Consider the following 17947-nt stretch of genomic DNA (forward strand, 5'->3'; position numbering starts at 1 on the left):
TATTGTTTGTATCCATACTTGTGAGTTCAAACAGTTTTCCTCTAAGTCATGTGAGAAATTCTTGTAACATTAATGTTGGTTTATTCAGAAAAATACCTACCTAGTAGACAAACACTGAAAGTTCAGGCTTTTATGTTATAGTTTTATTGTATATGGTTCTTATTTTTCATGAAGAGGAAAGGATAGGGGAACTGATTGGATTTGAAGTATGTAAAATTATTAGTCATTATAAACCATGATATTATAGTGTTCTATATTTTCATAACCATAAAAATAAATTCCTTAATGCTGATTTGGAGGAAGTGATTCTCAGACTTTGATTTCTGTATCTATATTCATTTAATTACAAACCTGTAAGCTCCTAATTTTTGTCTATAATGGATGTAAAGTTCAGAGCAGAACAGTGACTTTACAAAGATATTAGAACTGAATCTGCTTGAAAAAAAGACTTGGGTATCCACTTCTGGAAAAATTAAAATATAAGGATTTTATAATATTTGACTTCTGAATAAGTATCCAAAATTGCCCTAGAGTCATTAATATTCATTTAAATCTTGTTCTTAGATAACTCTATTTCCTGCTATTTTTATTTACTTGGTTTTAGGTACCTGGGATAAATGATAGCAATATACTGCCTTTGGTTTTGAAAGAGTCACTCATACCCAGTGTGGGAAGATTTCTTGCCTACTCTGATGACAAAGTACATGCTATCTTTTTAGATGGCATTACTCTAACCCTAAATTGGAATTTCAGCTCTCCTATTGAGAAGAGACAGGTGGGTATACTTCAGACTTAGATCTATTTTTTATTGGTAATCTGTGGAAAACAGAACAAAGAAAACAAAGTACCACACTATTTCAGTTCATTTTTTGAAGTATAAAATCTGTCAAGAAGCTTTACTGATCTCTTTGGATTTCCTAGCAAAAATCAGAATGATTTGACAAATAGTCACTTTTCTAAAGATAACTGATTATAGAGAAAGGGATTGGTATTTTCATTTGCTTTGATAATTACCTATATGAGTGGTGGTTAAATAACACCCATATCTCATGTAAACAACATTTAAACTGTTGCATCTTTAATGATTCCTCTACTTATTTCTTTAAGTTAATGAAGTTAGAATAGGTTGTTTATGTTCTTTTTTTCAGTTCTAAAATGATAAAACTTATCTTTCTACTTCTTCAGGTAAATCAAGGTCTTAACTTAGGTTGGTGTAAGTTAACTTTTCCTGATGGACAAGAGCAGTTAATTCAAATTGAACACCCTGAACCATATGAAAGGTACTGAAAAGCAATTTTAAAAATTATTTTTATGTTTTACTTTTAACTAACGGAGAATAAGCAATAAGCATTATTTAAGTGTTATATATATTTTTAGTTTTTCCATGTGGATAATAATGAAGGCATTTCAGTCGTTTCAGAGTTGATAGTTGTACTTGTGTTTAGCATAACTAAATAGATCAAGTCAGCTTTTTTTTTTTTTTTTTGAGACAGAGTTTTGCTCTTGTGGCCTGGGCCGGAGTACAATGGCACGATCTCGGCTCACCACAACCTCCGCCTCCTGGGTTCAAGCGATTCTCCTGCCTCAGCCTCCCGAGTAGCTGGGATTACAGGCATGTGCCACCATGCCCGGCTAATTTTTGTATTTTTAGTAGAGATGGGGTTTCTCCATGTTGGTCAGGCTTGTCTTGAACTCCCGACCTCAGGTGATCTGCCCACCTTGGCCTCCCAAAGTGCTGAGATTACAGGCATGAGCCACCATGCCCGGCCTTCAGGTCAGCTTTAATCATTTCATTTGTATTCAAGTAACTTTTCAAAATGAAATGTGTTATAGACATACTGATTTGCTGTGGAGGTTGGATATGGTCAGCTGTGTTAACAATTAACTAATCCTCTAGCCAATTTGAAATAAGGTTTGCAACCACAAATAACTAAAATTGTGTATATTTCTATAAAGTGGATAAAATTACCCAATGATTATCTTAAAATGGGGAAGATTCTTCAGCTTTTTATGAATTTTTTTTCTTTTGGTTTATCTAATTTATTACAGTAATTCTTGTGATAGTCTTCACATTTTAGTGATTTTACTTGAGAATATTCACAAAATAATAGCTTTTTGTTACCTCTTGAATGTATTTTTCTGTTGGGTTTTATTGTGTTTCAGTCTAAGTGCTCATTCATTGCTATTAATGATTTGCCTCAAAAAAGATAGTTTCTTTAGCAAACATTTCTATTGATTCAGCCAATCATTTCAGATCATTCACTTTATTAAACTTGATACTTGTTTTAGATATGTAGTAAGTTACATATAATTATACATATGCATACAAGCATATGTGTATATGCATTAGCAGATGTTTTTTGGTTTAAATTTTAGTAAGCAAATGCTCAGTCAGTCTTATTTTGTGTCGATATTTTTTGATAAAACTTAAACGCATTTTACTTTGAAAAACTAAAAGAATTAGAACATTTAAAATTGAACTTTAAATGAAATCCAAATATCGCCTTTATTTTGATTCTTAAATGTCACTTGTATTAATCACAAATATAAGTAAATCATTTTATTCTTGATGAATAATGGAAAAAACTTGGCTTTTCTATGACCAGTGAAAAATATTTTGAGAATTGCCCAGTAAATGCTTCACTTTAACATTTTTTCTTTATCCTTTTTTCCCAAATTGTCTTATTTTTACATTTGTTTATAATTTTATAATGTATTCAAGTTCATTTTTCAAGTATTTCTTTTAATGTATTCACTTTAGGTATGTGACAACAGTAACATCATGGTGCAGGAGACTGACCCAGACTAGTCCCAGAGAGATACCCACTCATTCATCATCTTCTGTTCTCCAAGAAAATTGGTATTTTTCTTTTAAACTTAAATCTGTTTAGAAGAGCTAATACTTTAAAAAAAATTAAAATGTCAAACAGTAAACTGAGACTTTTTTCCCCAAAAAAACTTTCTTAGTTTTGAATATGTTTAACTCCTAAAGTATTTTTGATAGCTTAAGCTTGAAAATAATTTCTAATCAGACATCTAATTTATTACATTTCATCATATTCTATTTTACCTAAAGGTAAGAAAACCTTGCATTGAAAACTTAACATGAAAATGAGTGGCTCTTTTTATGTGACAAATTCATCCTGAAAACTTTATGGAAAAATTTAAAGGGGATTCTTAAATTTTTAGTAATGTTGAAGGAAATAAAAGGTTTAATAACATAAGCTTTCAGAAAACATTGATTTTTAAACAATTTCTGTCATATTAGTTACTTCCCCCAAATTAACTGGCAGATCAAATAAAGCAAGTATTTTAGTCCCTCCTGTGTGCTTTTCAGTGTGCAGGGTACTAGAACTGGGCTTCAAGGGAACTTTCTGTGAAAATATAAGACATTTTAGGGAGGAAATAAGGGCAGAAGTAAAAAGGATATTTTAGCCTGTGGAGATAGAAGATAGTTTTTATGGAACATATGCTATCTATTAGTATATAGTATGAGTTTTGAGGGCTAGGAATGGATCTTATAATAAATAGGAGTTCAGACCTGATGGAATTAGAAAGTCCTAAATGGAAAAATGATAGGAAGAAAGGTCATTAGAAGATTAGTGTCACTGAGAGTCTAACCTGAATATGTGGGAAGACAGGGATACCAGGAACAATTTGGGAAGCTTTCTAAGTAAGTTTTGTGAGGTGACCTAACATAGTGTAGTGAAACAAAATGTAAACATTAAGCCAATTTTTGTTACCTTTTCCTAAGCCCTTTCTTAGAACAAATCAAATCATATCAGTAAGCGTTATTTGAATATCTCAGGTAGCTTAAGGATCCAGCTTTGCAGATCCCTCATCCTTTAGCTGTAGCCTGTTTGGAAGCAGAAAAGTTGCTAAAGTAACTAGCAAAAAACAATTGTGATGGAAGGAAAATTGTGCTTGTCTATAAAACCGTCACTTCACCATTGCTTAGGTGGCAGTTTGTAAAATATCATCAGCCTTTTTATTTGAAAGCTGAGAAGAGGCTGTCAATACACACTAAAAACTGTAAGTAGAGATTGGTGATAGTAGCTAAAGGTGAAAGCAACTAGGAACAGCAGAGGCAAGATAAAGAAATTGAGGAGTAGCTCCATTCCCCCTATAAAGCCTTAGGTATCTCCACTTCGGTTTTTCTTATCAAAGAGGGTAGGTTGAAGGAAGAAACAAGATTGTACAATAAAAAGCTACCTAAGTTGTATTCTAGTATTTTTTTTCCGCCACACCCTCCATTATTAGCTTATTAATTCAACTTTTTAGTCAACAAATAGTACATGTTTCATAAAAAGTTCGTTCATTATGAGAGCAATAACAATAAAGGTTGTATTGTTTCTTACATCCAGAAAAATGTGTCGGGTTTAAAAAAAAAAAAGATATTTTGCAATAATGAACAATCAGCTGGTTGTTGGGGTAAGTTGTATCCAAGTTCTTTGCCACAGGTGTTTAAAATTATGAAATATTTCTTTTCATTCTCCATCCATAGGCTGGAGTACAAGGGAAAGAGTACAAGCTGACAGGGAGGTGCATGTGATCTGTTGTAGTAAAGCCAATAAAGCAGACAAGTCACACACCCTACTACGAACTGTGAAGATTTTTCTAGTGACTTGAATATTTTAGACTAATATCTTCATTAATTTTGCAGAGAGCTAGTCAAGTTACAGTTTGTAGTTGTATGCCATTGCTCATATTTCATTCTAACTTGATAAGAAAAAGGATAAAGAACACACACTTAGGGGTTCTGCTGGAGATGTATATATTAGCCCTCTACTCCATACGAGTTGTCCCACTATCTTTCTGTAGAACATGGTATAAGAGCTAATGTTCATCATGTTAACCCTCTGTGCTTAAAAAAACAATGAAATAAGTAGGTAGTCTATTCCAGAAGGAATTTAATAAAAAATAGTTGTTTTGACACGTAATTCAACTATTTAAAAACTTGGATCTCCCATACCATCCATTCCCAAAGAGTTCCATATAAATGAAGTCTTAATATATGCACAAGTACAGAAAAATAAAAAATCCTTTCTTCTGAGAGAAACAATCTAGGTAGGAAGAGCAGGAAGTTAAATAGTTCAAGAGAAGATATTACAAATATGTATGTGATTAATTAATATGCTATAGGAATTCAAGGAAGGAGAGAGCAGTTCTTTCACAGAAGGAATGGGATTTTAATAGGTTTTTAAAGTTTGCGTAAACTTTAGGGAGGAAAGTAGAGTGTAAGCTAGGTTAGTACTAAGAAGTAACAGGAAGGCCCATTATCCTCAAACATCAATATTTGATTACAAATTCCTTGAAGTGGATTTACAAGGGGTAGACTTTTATTCACTTACCTTTAAAGGCACTCAGTAAGTATCAGTTGAGTCAAGTTGATTTGTTGCTAAATGAAGGTAACATAAAGAGAATTCTTCTGCGTTCTTCTGTTTAAAATTCTAATGAAAAAAAAAAGTCAGGTATGCTTATTTGAAATATCATGAATACAAAAGAATCAGACAACTCAATGAATTTTTTCTTTTTCCTTGGACAGGTCTGTTGCTTCTGAACTTGAAAAGATACAGAAGTTTAACTGTATCCTTTAAACAGAATGCACTGTGCTACATAATTACTCTCTTTCATTCTAGGCTTAATTCATGACTTCAGTACTTTGTGAATATTAATCTATACTTAATATATTGCTAACCTTTATTGAGTCAGCAAATACCTAAGATTGTAATTTAAGATGGATCTTGTCCATAGAAGATATAGCATGTTAACATTTATACTTTTCTTTGAGTTTAAATTGGGCAAAGAACAGTTAATTAGGGTTAAGGTCTCCTTTGGAGACTTTTTCACTTACATAATTATATAATAAAATTATAACTGTTAAGACCTCTTTTTTTAAATGAAATATTTCATTCTGTACATTCTCACCCAATTCATCTAAATTCGTTTTCTCTTGTGGTTTTTCTCTAATCTTATTCAAATAAGTTAGTTCTGTAGCGAACAGGTTTTTCACTCTAAATCTTTTTAAATTAAAAATAGACACTACACAGATTCCTTATAATCCTGTCATCCTACTCTTTAATTCCCGTATCATTTCTTCACTTAAAGAAATGTTACTGAAATTTTCATTTCCTCCTTACCACCAAACCTCCACCCAAACACACACATACACACTCTATTCTCTTTCCCCCTCCCTTATACTGTAATTAGTTTCTTCATCTACAAGGAGCAGACTTGATAAGCCCTGCAGTTCCAACTGTATTATGAATCCAAGAGGTCTTCCAGCTGAGAAATATTTTAATATGAAGCCTGTATATAAAGATATTTATATAGTGAAAAATGTGGGGAAAACCTCCTTAACTAAGCAACTTAGTGCTACTAGAGAATAGTGGTATCCTAAACCAGATTTCTAACAAGAAAAATGAACAGTCTTTTGATCATTATAAACCAGGATCTTCAGAAACCTTGCTAGGAGAAGTTAATGAAAATAGAGTATCAATAGCATTGAAAAAAACCTCTGAAATCCTTCACGATATTGACTGTCTTCTATCAAACTCTAAAAAGTGAAAAATGGAATTATTACAACATATTATTAAAGTTTAAGGATGTTGTTTCAAGTGACTGGTATAAAATTACTAGTAAGCCAAGATATTGTACGTATTACCCCTGCACAATGATTGTGAAAGAACTGACATTTAACTTTGAAGGTATTTTTAACTTGTACATTTTTAAAATATGTATTTATATCTTAATAATAAATAACTATTTCGAAGTTTTGAACGTTTCACATTTAATTCTTATTTCAGATTAACAAGAAAAAAAATTGTAACATTATAAAGTTGTTGCTGTTTTTATCTTGTGGAGCATTCACTATTAATCTTCAGGTTTTTTCATTTTGTTTGTTTTTACTATTTGAGATACGGTCTTGCTTTGTCACCCAGGCTGCAATGCAGTGGTGCAATCATAGCTCACTGCAGCCTTGAACTTGTGGGCTCAAGGGATCTTCCCACCTCAGCCTTCCGAGTAGCTGGAACCACAGACATGTACCACCACGCCTGGCTAATTTAAAAAAATTTTTTTTGTAGAGACAGGAATCTCCCTATCTTGCCCAGGCTGGTCTTGAACTCCTGGCTTCAAGCTATCCTCCTGCCTCCGTTTCCCAAAATGCTGGAATTACAGGTGTGAGCCACTGCACCCAGCCTCTTTTTTTTTTAATATGCAGAATTGTGCATTTGTTCACTTGCTATTTGGTCCCTTTACTCCAAGTATTTTTCAGTAGAGCTATGAGACAAGAACTAGATCTCAAAAACAAAAAAGGAGACAAGCAACATTGTAAACTAAAAATCAGGCACTTTGGCAAAGACTGTATCTAAACTGTCTCATGAACCAGATACTTTCTTTTGAACACAGGAAAAGATTTATGCTGCAAAGTGTTTAACAGAAATGAGCTCACCAAAAGTGCTATTTATTATAAGCTTGTCTATTAAGAACAAAACCACATATCTATAATGACGTCAAGATTACACCAAACACAACCAGAAATGTTCTAATTTTCTGATTTCTATAAAAGACCTGGCTCTTCAAATAAACGGGAAGCAGTAACAGAGAAAACGAGAAAAATGGGGAGAAGAGTGTAGATCAGGAATGATAATGTCACTAAGTTAAAGGGGCACAATGCCTTTTTTTTTTTTTAGTTCCTCTGACACTGGATTCCTTCACATTTCAATTCTCAAACAAGTACCATTTCCTCAAAAGGGCCTTCCTTACTACCTGACTAAAGTTAGCATCTCCCAAGTCTATTACATCACCCTATTTACTTCCTTTATAGTACTTATTACAATCTGTCTAGCTTGTTTCCTTGTGGCTCACACCCTCCACTAGAACTTGAGCTCCATAGTCATTCTGTAGCACACTGAGAGCACTCTGTTTTTATAAATGAATCAGTAAGCTGGGCACAGTGGCTCACGCCTGTAATCCCAACAATTTGAGAAGCCAAGGAGGGGGGAACACTTGAGCCCAGGACTTCAACACCAGCCTGGGCAACATAGCGAGATGCCCATCTCTACAAAAAACTTAATTACCTGCACGATGGCATGTGCCTGTGGTCCCAGCTACTCCAGAGGCTGAGGCCGGAGAATCCCTTGAGCCCAGGAGGTCAAGGCTGCAGTGAGCTATGATTGCACCACTGCACTCCAGCCTGGGTGACAGAGGGAGACCCTGTCTCAAAAAAAAAAAAAAAAAAAAAAAGGAATAAACATCTACAGGCAGTAGACCGACTACAGAGAAAAGAACTACTATTACATTGTTTGGGTTTGCATGAAGCCATCTATGTTGTTCCTCAATAGCTCCATAAAGCCTAGATTATAAGACTTTGTACCACACTGCCAAAAGGGTAATGCCAAATTATTACTGCATTCAGAAGGAGAAAATTTGTCCTTAACATGGCTAAAAGCACTCAAAATTATAAATACATTTGCTGAGAGATACTTTAAATTCTCATTTAAGGTGTGTGTGAGTTAAAAGGTGTTTAATTTTCCCTGTCAGTTGGGTCTTTTACATTGGCTAAGAACCAAGACTGTGACAAGAAATGAGTTCTATGATTGAGAAACTCTAAGATTCTGGGGGTGGCCTAGGAGTTTACTTTGAGATTGAAATTTATTTTCTATGGTCAACTGTATAATTACGATGATACCACCCCTTGCTTTCCATCTGACACTTGGTTTGAGAAACTGTAGGTAGGAAAGGGAAAGAAGAATGTCCCTCCTTGGGCCTCTTCTTTTGGGCCTGTGCTTCCTAGAGTCAAATGTCAAGCTGGTATTTCCTTGGTGCTAAGAGCAACCACCACTCTGAGGCAGAGACGGGATGGGACCTAGCCAAAGTCCCAGTAAACAAACTGTATCTTGTAAGCGCAATTTAATTAGGGTCAAACTATTCTGTATGGACTTGCTTTTTCGACTTCTGAGGATTCAGTAGTCATGATTAAGTGTTGTCACGCTACTGCGATCTACAAACAGTAGCTCCACAACATCCGCCCGCATCGTGGCAAAGAATTATCAAGAAATCCCCAAGGGGGCGGTGAGGAGCCGCCGGTCGGCCAGGTCGCCCGGTCCCTCAGTCTGGTGAAAAGCTCCGTTGCCCACCCTGAGGGCTTCGCGGAAGGAAGTTGGCCGTATCGCTGCACCTTAGAGATGCGACGGCCGAGGCTCCCAGCTCAAGCTTCTGGTAGTAAGGCCTGTATGCCTGGCATTCGGGGAGGCCACTTTTCTATCCCCAGCTTCCGGGCCACCACTTGGGTGCGTCGTGGGGATGTCGGCAGCTACGTTTGCGGCACAGCTCCGGCTAAACTGAAAAACGAATCCTCAGGTTTGACAAAACTAAACTAAAAAGGCACTTTTCTCCTCTCACTCTGACGTCCCAAAAGTTTCCTTTTTAGGGGTCGGGGCCTACGGTGGGCGAGGAGAAACTCGAGGTATCTACCCACCGCACCAAACAGAACTCAAGCGTCGCTTCCTTTCGACTTGGAGCTGGCCAGTATCCCGGCGTCCTCTCGGCCGACGCTGCGGTCTGAAGCCACTCTGGCCGGCAGCCGACGTCTCTATGGCTCCGACCGAGGGGCGGAGGAGAGGGGCGGGGCCGCTGCTCGAGCTGCTGCTGGATCGAACTCAGAGAAGCCGGAGTGGGTACGGCTGAGCCGCTGCGTGGGACTGAGGGGAGGGGGCCGGGTGGACGCCGCGGAACTGCGTCCTGAGGTGGGAGACCGGAGGTGGGGACCACTGAGTCTGATGTCTGGAGGGTCCGGTTGCGGGTCGGAGGGCGTGCTGGAACAGCCGCCACGCGGGAGCCAGGAGCCTCCTGGGTGCGTGTGACCCACGAGCCGGCACCGTCCCGCGGCCCTGGGGTCTGCGAGGAGCCCTGGCGCCGCCCTCCGGCTTCGCGCTTTTTCTAGATCCCTAGAACCCCAGCCCTCCGCCTGCGCTCCGCGCCCCTGGCCTTTTTCTGGCCTTTTTCTGGCCCAGGGTAGGGTTCCGGGAGTCGTGCCGAAGGAGCCCATTGCCGTCCTTAACCGGTTGTAAGAGCCTTTCGTGCCCCGGAGCCTTTGAGGCTTGAATGCTGAGAGTGTGACATGGTCCTTTCCCTGCAGCCTGGCCCATTTTTTTAAATGACATTTAAAAAATTGTTGCATCACACCAGACTCAGAAAAGGATGTCTGGGAACTTCTGAGGCTTGAAACATGTTGAAATACAGAATTTTGTTGTATTCGTAATGGGCATAGGAACTAAACATTTTAAGTGCAGACATCTGATGGCTATAAAAAGTTTCAGTGAAAGTAAGCAAGATTTGTGTTTCCTTTCTTTGTCAGTTAGTTGCATCAGATTTGGCATCTGCTTTTGATATTTTTCCATGAAAGAAATGAAATATATTAAGTTTACAGCAACTACAGTTCAGTGAAGAAGACTTACTGGTAAAGCATAATAAAGGCGGTTTCTGGAATTTGGACCGTGTTTTGACCTTGGGTTTTTGCATATAATGTGTAAGGTTGGTGGGGAAGAGGGAAAGTTAAAACAGATGACACTTACTTAGAGAATGTATCAGCTCTTATTTGTTTTGACAGAAATAATGTCTAAGAGATTATTAGCAAACAATACATGATAGCGTATAATTAAAGTGACCAGCTAATTATATGTTTGTGGAATTCAGGAAGGAGAAAAGTACTGCTATCTATACTCTGAAGGCCCCAAAGTTAGTGGTATTTGCTATAAGGGGGATGGGGTGTGACAAAGTTTGGCCATTGCAGAAAGTGGCTTCTGCGAGTCATAGGGAGGAATTTATAATATGTCAGTTATGTCAGAGAAGCTATCCCAAACAGTATCTTTAGTTCATAGGCTGAGGATTTATTATGTGATTATCCCTTGTATTAGTAAAATGGAATATTTTTTAAATACCTTGAGCACACTGGATTTTTAAGCATGACAAGTTTAAAAGAGATCACTACTCTTAAGCAACCTTATCAACAAAAGTGAATATGTAAAAGGAGGTTCGGGAGTCCGTTTTATTTGTAGGGGGAGGAATAGGAAGTGGAAAAGGAAATAAAAAGTTTAAGAAGAAAAATGGGTACCCTTAGGTGTATTATTCAGAGACAATAAGTAATACAGGAAGAACACTTAGTAAATTTCTCTTTTTCTAATACTCAGACTCTGAGCCAGATGTTATATATCTGCACCAAAAGTTGGAGTAGAATAGATGCCAGAAATGTGGGGTTCTGGAACTGCAATTATACCTTCCTTAAAAATAGAAATAGTTCTCTTCTACGTATCTATTGTGTAATAAATTACACCAAAACTTAGAGGCTTAAAACAGTAGACAGTAGGGGCCAGGCGCCGTGGCTCACGCCCGTAATCCCAGCACTTTGGGAGGCCGAGGCGGGCGGATCACGAGATCAGGAGATCGAGACCATCCTGGCTAACACGGGTGAAACCCCATCTCTACTAAAAATACAAGAAATTAGCCGGGCGTGGTGGCGGGCGCCTGTAGTCCCAGCTATTCGGGAGGCTGAGGCAGGAGAATGGCGTGAACCCGGGAGGCGGAGCTTGCAGTGAGCAGAGATCATGCCACTGCACTCCAGCCTGGGTGACAGAGCGAGGAACCATCTCACACAAAACACAAACAAACAAAAAACAGTAGACAATAATTTTATTCTTTCTGTGGGGTCAAGACTTAGCTGGCGGTTCTGGCCCAGGGTCTCATGAAGTTGCAGTCAGGATGTCGGCAGTGGCTGCGGACATCTGAAGGGTTGACTGGGGCTGAAGGATCTGCTTCCAAGTTCACTGTGAGCTTTTTCCTTCCTCTTTCATCAGCAAGCTGTTTTGTACTTTCCATTGATAAAATGCATTCGCATTATACCCATTATGTATAATATATGTGTTCCTATTCGTAAACCGTGATACAGTTATTTGTAAACAGTAAATTTTGCTTGTTGAGGTCGCTTTAAATTTGGATCATCATGTAAATACTTCAAGTAATCTTTTGATTTTTCACTTTGCTCACGACACTTTATTAGCAAACTAATCCTTTTAAAATCTGAACTCATCATGTAAAATGTAGAGTTAGTAGGTTCGGTGTGGTAGTTTCTGCCTGTAGTCCCAGCACTTTGGGAGGCCAAAGTGGAAGGATCACTTGGGGCCAGGAGCTGAAGACCAGCCCGGGCAACACAATGAGACCCCATCTCTACAAAATACTTTAAAAACAAAAATCTAGCTAAGTATAGTTGTGCATTTCTGTAGTCCTAGCTACTCAGGAGGCTGAAGCAGGAGCCCAAGAGTTCAAGGTTACAGTGAGCTATGATCGTGCCACTGCACTTCAGCTTGGGCAACAGAGATACCTTGTCAAAAAAAAAAAAAAGTAAGCCGGGCGCAGTGGCTCACGCCTGTAATCCTAGCACTTTGGGAGGCCGAGGCGGGCGGATCACGAAGTCAGGAGATCGAGACCATCCTGGCTAACATGGTGAAACCCCGTCTCTAGTAAAAATACAAAAAATTAGCTGAGCGTGGTGGCGGGCACCTGTAGTCCCAGCTACTCGGGAGGCTGAGGCAGGAGAATGGCGTGAACCCGGGAGGCAGAGCTTGCAGTGAGCCGAGATCGCGCCACTGCACTCCAGCCTGGTCGACAGAGCAAGACTCCGTCTCAAAAAAAAAAAAAAAAAAAAAAAAGTAAGGTTATTAACATTTAAATATATATTGTGATTATTAAAAATTGCTTCATGAGTGAAAGAAAATATAATGCACTGGCTTTATAAGGACATCATGAAATTTGCAGTTAAGTGGATATTGGCTTTTTATTTTTGTCTTCCTTCTGGAATGAGGGTTGAAAATAAATTTGTAATTGGGTCAGGCTCAGTGGCTCACTCCTGTAATCCCAGTGCTTTGGGAGGCTGAGACAGGAGGAACACTTGAGGCCAGGAGTTTGAGACCAGCCTGGACAACATAGAGGGACCCTGTCTCTTAAAAAAAAAAAGAAAAAAGAAAAAATGCCCAAGCTTGGTGGCACTTGCCTGTAGTCCCAGCTACTCAGGAGACTGAGTCAGGAGAATTGCTTGAGCCTAGGAGTTAGAGGCTACAGTGACCTAGCACCATGCCACTGCACTCCAGCCTGGGCAACAGAACAAGACTTTGTCTCTAAAAAAAGAAAAGAAAATTTGTGATAATATATAAACAAAGATTGAGTGGCAGCAGAGCTTCTGTGTTAGGCGTCTGTGTAGTCTGTGCCCAGCCTAGGTTCTTCTCATACCTGAATGGCCTTCTTTCTCATTAGGGCTAACTTACAGGCCATACTTTATTGAAGGAGGGGAATATTGCTGCTGCCGCTGCTCTGGGTTGGCCATTAATTCAAGTTTTCAGTGTCCCTGTTTCAGTCCAGCTAAGTGGATAAGGGCATTTATTTTTAGTTGAAAGGGACATTTTATCAACTTTAAAGTTATATGCATTAAATATTTAAATATGTTGACTTCTTTATCCATTCAAGTGTTGAATGTTTGTTTTCTAAAGGAGACAATGATTCATAATTTGTGACACTGTAAATCCTGAGGTTTATAGAAAGGATTCATGACTTTGTAATGGAGGTATGTTTTGCATTTTTTGTATTTTGGTCACATCTCTTGGTTGAGAGTACCTGGAAATCATTACTTCCAGATCCTGGAAGAATCTATAGAAAATAATCCATCTTAATGCTTTAGAGAACAATTTTCATTATTGCAAATGATCAAGAATGAGCATTGTTGTAGACTCCATTATCATTTAAAAAATAGTTGTTATCTGCAAAGTAAGTATGCTTCACATAAGGAATCTGCATAAGTTATTTCTTGTGTCTATTATTACATAACTATGAACAAATTGTTTTTTATGTTATACAATAAATTTGATTTATGAGATTGGATGTAATTTTATTAATACCAATTAGTGTTATATATTTAATGTGCATATTAATATATATTTATAATGTTATACCTTTTTTATTACCTTTTTAAAATTACACTTTTAAGAGACTGACTTTAACAATCAAGTATGAGTTGTTTAATTACTCCTGACTTTAACTTTTCAAAGTAGCTTTATTGGTTTTATGGTCATAGTAGTAAGACATCGAAATTTTTCAAAAATTCAAAAAAGGAAAAAAAGTAATGATTACATTTGTAAGCCCACCGCTGAGAAACAAACCAAATAAACAGTCTTCCAGATTTTTTAATAGACCTGTATATATTTTTTTAACAAAAATGTAATTTTTTACCTATTATTTTATAGGTTATCTTTTAAATTTTAATGCTTAATGAACATCTTTCTATTTCAGTAAATATGAGAATAAGTATTTTTTAATGGCTGCATATTTGTGGAATTTATTTCACTAGTGCCATATTTCAGACATATACATTATTTTAAAATTTTTCTTGTAAACAGTGCTATGCTGAATATTCATATATAGCTGTTCGTATTTATCTAATTATTTCCTTATTTTCCTGGAATTGGAAATGTAGCATCAAAAGTGTTTGCTTATTTTTTGTGGTTTTTGATAAATAGTCAAATTGACCACGAGAAAGTTTATACCAATTTACATTCTTGTCAATAATCTTTGAGAGTGATCATTATTTCCCTACTCCTACTATCACAGAGTATTAGTAATCTTTTGTCAGTCTTACATTGAAATCTCATTGTTATAATTTGAATTCAACTGATTACTAATAAGATTGAAATCTTTTCATATTTTTTGACCCTTTGTATTTCTTTTCCAAATTGTCTTTTTATGTACATTGCCCACATTATTATTGGGATGCTTATTTCTGTATTAATTTTAAGAGCCCTTAATACATTAGGGCTACTAATCTTTCTCTGTCATAAATGTTCTAAATTTCCTCCATTTATTTGTCTTTAACTTTGCCATGCAGAAACTTTATTGTGTAGTCATGCCTATCAGATTTTTAAAAATAATTTTGAGCTCTTCTAGCTAAAAGCTTTACATTATTGTATAGTCATTCCTATTAGATTTTTAAAAATATTTTTGAGCTCCTCTAGTTAGCTGGACTATGTAGAATTCTGTTGACAAATTCATATAAATATCCCAAATTTGATAACCCAGTTGATCACAAAAGCTATCTAACCATGGAAGTTTTCCAGGCAGCTAGTCAACCAAATTGATTCCCTTTCTTAATTTAATCAGAGAAAGAGTCTATATTGTAAAACATGGGGTGTGACGTTTTAAAATCTGAAGTTGTTTATATAAAATTACATTATACAGACTGAAAGTTGATTATCCAAACTAGGTTTTGTCTGATGATTGATTTTCTTCAGTGGTATTTAGTAATTATAGCCTTTTCTACCTAGTGATTACCGATATGGACAGGTCATTTCCTGTTCAATGTAATATATTTGGGAGGTTCCTCTTCCAATCCATTGTGAAGGAAGATAGAACCCATGTTCATCTATACAGATGTTCCTTTACTTATGATGGTGTCCATGTCCTGATAAACCCATCGTAAGTCAAAAATTACATAAGTTGAAAATACATTAACGCCCACAAACCCACTGTAGAGTCAAAAAAATAATAAATTGAACCATCATAGGTTGAAACCATCTGTATATACTGAAAAGGCCACATACTCTTCTGTCTTCTCCAGCCTTGCAGCTTGAGTGTGGTCATATGACCTAGACTTAGCCAATCAGACACATACTTTACCTCGCTCCGAATTTTGTATTGAGAGCAAGAAACAAATACTGCCAAGAATCTTTTATAGCAGCAGCAGACAAGGCAGAACTGGCAGCAATGCCATTGGAAATACCTGGTGACAGGAGTTTGGTCAGTGCAAGCTGGGCTTGGTGGCAGGGAGATCTTCATCAGACCAGTTGTCTGGTGTCCTTTTTTTTTTTTTTTTTTTTTTTTTTTAGACGGAGTCTCACTCTGTTGCCAGGCTGGAGTGTAGTGGCGCGTTCTGCTCACTGCAACCTCCGCCTCCTGGGTTCAAGCGATTCTTCTGCCTCAGCCTCCCAAGTAGCTGGGATTACAGGCACACGCCATCATGCCCGGCTAATTTTTTTGTATTTTGTTTTTAGTAGAGATGGGGTTTCACGGTGTTGATCAGGCTGGTCTTGAACTCCTGACCTCATGATCCGCCCACCTCGGCCTCCCAAAGTGCTGGGATTACAGACGTGAGCCACCGCCCCCGGCCTGTGTCTGGTGTCATTTTAACTGAAGCTCTTGAGGGATAGTTTCAAAGCCTGGTTTTCAAAACCCGACAAGTCTGTGATTTCCCGATTTCCTTTGTTGTTGTTGTTGTTTTTCAGACAGGGTCTTACCCTGTCATTTAGGCTGGAGTGCAGTAGGGCGATCGTAGTTCTTTACTGCAGCTTCAAAATCCTAGACGCATGTGATCCTTCTACGTTAGCCTCCTGAGTAACTAGGACTACAGGTGTACACCACCACGCCTGGCTATTTTTTTTTATTTCTAGTACAGACAGTCTGTGTTGCCCAGGTTGGTTTCAAACTCCTGGCCTCAAGCAATCCTCCTGCCTTGGCCTCCCAAAGTGCTGGGATTACAGGTGGGAGCTACCACACCTGGCCTCAAAAATTTTAATATTTTTTTTTTTTTACTTATACAAAACTGTTTTTGCCCTTCCTTGCACTTGGAACCATAGCTGATAACGAGATCTGGGTCAAATATTACATCATTCCTCTACCAATTCAGAATTATGTACACATTTCTCCCCACCATATATGTACTGGGTCTGGTTCTCGATTTTGTGTTCACCTTTATGTACTCACATTATGCTACTTTTTTTTTCAAAAGTTTATTAGCATGTACTCTTTCAAATGAAATTTAAAATTATTTTGTGAAGTTCCTAGAAGAAAATCCCTTTATGATTTTGATTAAAATTGCATCAAATTTGTAGATTAATTTGGAGAGAATAACACCATCAGTGTTGTCTTCTTATGCAAAAAAACAAAAGAAAAAAAAAAGGTCTGGCTTTTGTATCAGTTAGGATCCGTCAAAGAAGCAGAACTACTTTGTGAGCTAAAGACCTATGGAATTGTGGGAGGTGGCAGAGCGGTCTGCAGACTTGCCTCTGAGTCTCTTGTTCAGCCTGAAGTTGCTGCAGATCTACTAGACTGGCAGTCAGACAGGGATACTGGATGTGGATGAGAGAAAGGACAAACTGAAACCCTTGGGAACAAAACGGAACCTGCATCAGCCTCTCACCAACCCTAGTTTTGATGCTTGAGTAACCTGCAGGAGAGGATGACACTTTCGATGTCAGAGCTGCACTTGTGGGCCCAGGATTTGGAGAAGTGGAGAGAAGGTCTGATGGGAGTTGAAGGAGCTGCAGGTCCAGCTTCTTCCCCATGCCAGCAAGGTGAGCTCACAGATCGGCAGCACATGCAAACTTCACAGTGTGCTCTGCATTGACCTTCACGGTGTAAAAAATATGACTTGCTTCATTTGTGAGTTCCATATAATGTCTCCTATAGCCAACAGTACCCAGAACTATATAAGGAAGGGAATTCTGGGAAATGTTTTTAAGTCCGAGTTAGCTGAGTTGATATAGTACAAAGCCATTAGAGCTCTAGTTAACTGATCTTTTTCATCTTTTAATAGAGTTTTGTTGTTTCATTCTTGCTATTTTAATTCTTGGCATTTTGAGTTGCTGTTGTGAATGTTCATTTTCCCATCTTCTTATGATTATTGCTATTATATTGAAAAATTGTTTTAGTTCATACCTTGAACTAACCACATTTTTCAACTTAAATTCCAACAGTTTTCTGTTGGTTCTCTTGGGTAGGCAGTCATTTCACCTGCAAACTAATGTAATTATCTTTTCCTTCCTGATAATGTAATGATACATTTTCTTCCCTCCCTCTCCTGCCTTTATTCTTTTTCCTCATTACATTGATTAAAACTGCCAAAACGATG

General features: G+C 37.6%; 2 protein-coding genes and 1 long non-coding RNA gene across 11 annotated transcripts in view; 2 read left to right on the forward strand and 1 right to left on the reverse strand.

The window, feature by feature from the left end:
- LOC117980300 (uncharacterized) overlaps positions 1 to 9571 on the reverse strand; it is a 33019-nt gene extending 23448 nt beyond the window's left edge. Inside the window, exons 1-2 of the long non-coding RNA XR_010112198.1 lie at positions 9482 to 9571; positions 5352 to 5450 (exon numbers count right to left, since the gene is read on the reverse strand). This is a non-coding gene — a long non-coding RNA (uncharacterized LOC117980300). The remainder of the gene's footprint in view (positions 1 to 5351; positions 5451 to 9481) is intronic.
- Positions 1 to 11094, forward strand: part of C4H5orf34 (chromosome 4 C5orf34 homolog) — a 34153-nt gene extending 23059 nt beyond the window's left edge. Inside the window, exons 9-13 of one of the 2 annotated variants that reach the window (XM_003811002.4) lie at positions 605 to 775; positions 1186 to 1280; positions 2762 to 2860; positions 5546 to 5586; positions 6374 to 11094. In XM_003811002.4, the coding sequence (XP_003811050.2) occupies positions 605 to 775; positions 1186 to 1280; positions 2762 to 2860; positions 5546 to 5586; positions 6374 to 6567 (600 nt within the window). In that variant the 3' untranslated portion in view covers positions 6568 to 11094. The remainder of the gene's footprint in view (positions 1 to 604; positions 776 to 1185; positions 1281 to 2761; positions 2861 to 5545; positions 5587 to 6373) is intronic. The other variant, XM_008963353.5, reaches the window with a different exon arrangement.
- Positions 9048 to 17947, forward strand: part of TMEM267 (transmembrane protein 267) — a 39932-nt gene continuing 31032 nt past the window's right edge. The window contains exon 1 of one of the 8 annotated variants that reach the window (XM_063604480.1): positions 9048 to 9363. In XM_063604480.1, coding sequence (XP_063460550.1) covers positions 9189 to 9363 — 175 coding nt within the window. In that variant the 5' untranslated portion in view covers positions 9048 to 9188. Of the gene's footprint in view, positions 9364 to 9546; positions 17391 to 17947 lie in introns of those variants that run through there. The other 7 variants (XM_008963357.5, XM_008963355.4, XM_055112397.1 and 4 more) reach the window with 7 other exon arrangements.

This window comes from Pan paniscus, chromosome 4, assembly GCF_029289425.2.
Source record: "Pan paniscus chromosome 4, NHGRI_mPanPan1-v2.0_pri, whole genome shotgun sequence".
Classification (NCBI taxonomy): Eukaryota; Metazoa; Chordata; class Mammalia; order Primates; family Hominidae; genus Pan; species Pan paniscus.